Below are 5810 nucleotides of genomic sequence, written 5' to 3' on the forward strand. Positions count from 1 at the left end.
GGCCATATATATATATATATATATATATAGTTTTTTTTTTTACAAAAAGCTACAAAAGCACTAACATAAGAGCATTTTGTAAATATAGGTTTGCTTGTTTTATAAGGCGGAGAGTTCTGGTTCCAGAAAATGATTGTTAAATTTGTCCGTTTGTGACTGAAACTGATATTTATCACCATGACCATCAGCGAGGCTATAAGATTCTTTATTAGCATTGATGGCTCCATGAAGAACCCTTGACATCCATTGAATCTTTCCATTGAACTAAAGGTTCTTTATAGTGGAAAAAAGGTTCTTAAGATTTGGAAAAAAAATGATTATTTTAAGATCTGTTCACTGAAAGGTTGTTTGGAGAACCAAAAATGGTTCTTTAATGGCACTGCTGCGGAAACCCCCTTTTGGAACCTTTATTTTAAGAGTGATAATGGCAGTGAATACAAAAAAAACTAAAAACAGAGATACCAAGAAAAAACATTTTATGCATACCAGGTTCCAGAAAACATTTTTGGTGACACTTCAGTATAGAGGCCAATTCTCACTATTAACTTGTTGCTTATTAGCATGCCTATTAATAACCCATTGGCTGTTTATTAGTACTTATAAAGCACATATTCTGCATCCCTAATCCTACCCAATACCTAAACTTAACAACTACCTTACTAACTATTAATAAGCAGCAAATAAGTAGCGTATTGAGGCAAAAGTCGTAGTTAATGGTTTGTTAATAGTGAGAATTGGACCTTAAAGTAAGTTTTTTTTTCATAGGACACTGCAATGTGCACGGGACCCTTCCCGCTCCACTCTGCCTCGAAGTAACATCGGCCGGACACGCTCTCCCTGCACAGGACCTGGTAATAGCTGTCAAACCTCTCTGGGTGGTCAGGAACGGAGAGAGAGGTTTTGCTGCACGTCACCTCGCCAGTCTCTGAGGAAATGCTGAGGTTTCTGTGAGCCGTGTTCACGTCGAGAGTCAGGGGACCCGAATCTGAAATCCAGAGACACAAGACATGGATTAACAGACAGTAATTCTGTTGTCTGTTGCACATTTGATTGCATGTGTGTGTGTGTGTGTATTACTCACATTCCAAAAACTGCTCTCTGATTTTAGGTTCAGGGGTAGGAATAAACTTCAGGTTTGTCACTAATAAGACAAAATAGAAATAGTGCATTTCTACAGCAACATTTTTTTTTAATGTTTAATAGTGTTTGGAATACTTGCATGTATTTATTGAATACTGTATGAATTCTGACAGTTCTTTAAAAAATTGTAAGTGAAACACTTCATAAACAGTTCAAACAATAGTATGCAACATTCAAAAACGTATTCCATGTTATTATATAGATATATTAAACATTGTCACATCACCTCATCACTTGTGAGTGGTTTTCATTTGCCATCTCGGAATTATGCGTATAACTGATGCGATTAATCATGATTAATCATTGCCCAGCACTAGTGTTTAATTCAGTGGTTTATCATTTAATTTAGCAAAATAAAAAAAAAAAGACTTCTGGCAATATTATCTAATAATAATGAATCAGAATGTGATTCATTGATCACATTGAAATGCACTGTAACATTTGTCATGAATTTACAGTATTAGATAAATTAGGTCAAAAATTTGCTGTGAAATAAATGCACATTGGGTTATTTTCTGCCAAATTACTGTGAAACAGCAGAATGGTGCTAACAACATGTCATTTACTGCTCTTGTTTATTATAAAGCTGTCATTAACCAGTTATACACAAGAGAAGTCCTACTGTGAAATTACTATTAAAGTAATGCAATTATGAACCTGGAATATACTGCAATTTTACACTGAAATGTTTAGTTAGCATGCTGTTCCAAACATATTCAGATGATGACTTACCTTTTTTTGACAATTTCTCCAATTTCTTCTGGCACAGATCTTTAATGTCCTCACACAGATATGTGAGTTTTCTTGACACCATCTCAAAAGAGAAGTCCGGATTGACTAGAACTGCAGGAGAGGTCACCAACTCCGGCTGACTACACAGTGCTTCGTAGCTCTGAGGAATATAATGAAATAAACTCTCTTAGACCAAAATCACAAATGACATGTACTTTAGCTCTGACGCTACCTTCAGGAACTGAGTTTCATCATCAAGGTGTGCAAGCGTGTCGTATTCAGCATCTCTCCTCTTGAACTCTGCGATCTCCTGCTCTAGTTTCTCCATAAATCCATGTGCCTCGTCTAATTCCATCTGCTCCTTTGCTTTTATCATCTCTGTCACCTCAAAACACAGTGCCTCAATGGACTGAATCAGCTCACTGAAGATCTTCTCCGTATCCTCCACTTCCGCCTGGGCAGAGCTCTGTTATACAACAAACAGAACCAGAGAAGTGATGAGTCCAAGAACCTCTCTGTGTATAACGGGTCTAATAAGGATCATAAGTTGACCCACACTATTCCACTTGTCCATTAAGATTTTCCACCTCCTGGCAGTAATAGACTCACCCTGAGAGAGAGGACGGCGTGACTCAGATCCTGTAGTTCCGTCTCACGCTCCTTTATGACCTGCTGGCATCTCCTCTGTGACTGCTTAAGCTCTTGCTGCAGACCAGAGGATAAATACATGAAGAAACATATTTTTTGAAACAACAAAAAGAAATCAAGCAGCACATGTGATGAGAATTGAATTATACATTTTGGCTTTCAAATCTTTATCAGGTTTTTTTCTCCATCATTACAAGTACTACTAGATCTCTTTTTGTTCCTATAGTTGATTTATTCCACAGCCCTTGTGAGCCATAAAGTACCAGTTTTACTAGTTCTATTTTATTTTTTCAACATTTCTTCTGTGGGTGAGCATGTTTTTCATTTCTGATTAAAATTAATTTTGATATTTTTTTAGACATAAATTTAAAAATCAGCAAAAAAGCCTGATATATAATTATTTTTATATTACAATTATTATTTATAAGGGAAAAAAGCAGTGATGTCATTGTGTGACGTCCCCCAAAAGTATTGCTACTTATCAATACGAATTGAAATTAATCATTTATCATATTTAGAAAAAGAAACCCTAAACATGTAATGATAGTCCACTGTAGGCGAGCGTAGTGAATCCAAGTGCAGATTTTATTAAACAAAGTGTAATCCAAAATACCAACAAACGAAGACTTGACTTGAACAGACTAGACTTGACTTGACTTAACTTAACTTGACTATGACTTTAACACTCATCAACAGCAGGATAAATACATTCAAACAAGTACTACTAGATCTCTTTTTGTTCCTATAGTTGATTTATTCCACAGCCCTTGTGAGCCATAAAGTACCAGTTTTACTAGTTCTATTTTATTTTTTCAACATTTCTTCTGTGGTGAGCATGTTTTTCATTTCTGATTAAAATTAATTTTGATATTTTTTGAGACATAAATTTAAAAATCAGCAAAAAAGCCTGATATATAATTATTTTTATATTACAATTATTATTTATAAGGGAAAAAAGCAGTGATGTCATTGTGTGACGTCCCCCAAAAGTATTGCTACTTATCAATACGAATTGAAATTAATCATTTATCATATTTAGAAAAAGAAACCCTAAACATGTAATGATAGTCCACTGTAGGCGAGCGTAGTGAATCCAAGTGCAGATTTTATTAAACAAAGTGTAATCCAAAATACAAACAAAGACTTGACTTGACTTGAACAGACTAGACTTGACTTAACTTGACTATGACTTAAACACTCATCGACAGCAGGATAAATACATTCAATACACAACAAGGTACAAGCATTAAACGAGATACATTTTTATCCAAACCATAACGGAAAATGTCTTTCAGGAATGTCTTTCTTTTCTGCTGGGTTCATTTTTGCGGTCGTGTATTCTGTAATGAAAATCCACTGTAGGCGAGCGTAGTGAATCCAAGTGCAGATTTTATTAAACAAAGTGTAATCCAAAATACCAACAAACGAAGACTTGACTTGAACAGACTAGACTTGACTTGACTTAACTTAACTTGACTATGACTTTAACACTCATCAACAGCAGGATAAATACATTCAATACACGACAAAGCACAAAAGCAACATGATGGCTACTTATAGCAAACAATCAGGGTCCAAGAACCAACCAATGAGGAAACAAGACACATGACTAGGACAACCAATCAGAACATGACACACAGACAAGAGTACCACATGGCAGGAACACATGACAGGAACATGAAACAAGGCAAAATATCAAAATAAAAGACATGAAAACCTAAACCAGAAACAAAACCCAAAACAGACCTTACAAAACAATACAACATTTACCTTGAAAAATTTATTCAAAATATATATTCAAGGACCTTTTTTGACTGTAATATAATAACACACACACACATTATATCTATTTGATCAATTTAATAATTTAATCTATGTTTAATCATTTAAAACTTAATTTATGAAATGTATAATGTACTTGTGCCATTATTTGTGCAAAGACAAATCCTGCTTAGTTTGATATTTTGTTATATAACGCAATTATATTCATACATTTGAGGATTAAGTGTTAAAGGCACAATATGTACGATTTTTTTTTATTAAAATATCCAAAAACCACTAGAACAGTGTTATATATTTTGCTGACTTGTGTATTTACATTATCCCAAATGTTTCGGAGAATGTTTAAATACAGAGAAATAAGCAATTTTAACTAGTGACACGGACCGTATCCATAGTGTCATTGTGTCGCCTGCCAATGACGTCATAACCCCTCAATTTCCGGTTTTGTTTTGTAGAAAACATGGAAACACCAAAGAAGCTTTACTATATGGTGTGTGTTTTAATAGACCGGTGACGACCGCACAGAGCCCGTCGGATTGCATCGGCTGTGGGGATGAAGACGACAACTCCAATGATTCCACACTCAGTCACAGCTTCATCAAACTATGCCTTTGTTTCTTTGTTTATTTTGAATACGCGCCCTCTAGCGGCGAAAAATTACATATTGTGCCTTTAAAATACTTTTGAGGGTCAACATACATAAATTAACTGACCTTTTAATGACTTATTTATTAAAGCTCTTGCTATGCTTAGTTATTATGAAGTTTTATCATCCCATTTAAAGTCAGAAGAGAAGTCAGACACACCTGACAGAACATGATGAGGTCCTGCTTTTCTTTTGCAATGACTTCATCATTCTCCGCTCCAGGGATGGTGGGGGAACGCATTCCAGTCTGTCTCAGTTTCTCAACAACTTCAGCAAACAGTGTGTTTTTGTTGAGCGCAGGTCTCGGGGAGAAGGTCTGTCTGCACTCTGGACAGCTGCACAACTTCTTCTGGTTCTTCTGCTCCCAGTAGCTCTTAATGCACTCCAAACAGTAGTTGTGTCCACAAGGAATGGTCACGGGGTCCCGCAGAAGGTCCATACAGATGGGACAGCTGAACTGCTCCTGGTTAACAAAAATACCAGCTTCTTCCTCTGCCATCTTTTACAGTTAAGGTAAAAGACAGACTGGAGAGAGTATGGCGTTTGCTTGTGCCTCCCACTATTGTCTCTGTATGAGGTTGTAATGGGAGGAGTCAGCTTGTCGTGTGAGGTTACAGTGTGTGCCACTGTGCTCATGTTTCAGAGGAGTCACAAGCTTAATGAAGTCATTAAATCTTTGTTGTTGGTGTTTTGTAATGAATATTTTCATCTTTACCTCAGAAAAGTGATTCACAGCGTCGAGTACACAAGTAAAGCTTCTGGAAAGATCAACCCCAGGGATGATGCTGGTTGTTCCAGACAGTGCATGTTTGTTCATGCCCACTGGATGAATGCGTGCATAATGACATGTTTCATAAGATGT

The 5810-nt window shown here is 36.1% G+C and overlaps 1 protein-coding gene across 1 annotated transcript; it reads right to left on the reverse strand.

Moving 5' to 3' along the window:
• Window positions 1-758: 758 nt before the first annotated feature.
• LOC107712832 (E3 ubiquitin-protein ligase TRIM11-like) lies at window positions 759-5606 on the reverse strand (the record flags this gene model as incomplete). The annotated part of the gene is made up of 6 exons (XM_016518196.1): window positions 5109-5606; window positions 2482-2577; window positions 2105-2338; window positions 1873-2032; window positions 1082-1141; window positions 759-985 (listed from the first exon to the last, which is right to left on the reverse strand). Coding segments are annotated over exons 1-6 (1116 nt in total), but the record flags the coding sequence as incomplete, so codon positions are not given.
• Between the last annotated feature and the right edge of the window lie 204 nt (window positions 5607-5810).

Source organism: Sinocyclocheilus rhinocerous, unplaced genomic scaffold (assembly GCF_001515625.1).
Source record: "Sinocyclocheilus rhinocerous isolate Xijiao unplaced genomic scaffold, SAMN03320098_v1.1 scaffold478, whole genome shotgun sequence".
Classification (NCBI taxonomy): domain Eukaryota; kingdom Metazoa; phylum Chordata; class Actinopteri; order Cypriniformes; family Cyprinidae; genus Sinocyclocheilus; species Sinocyclocheilus rhinocerous.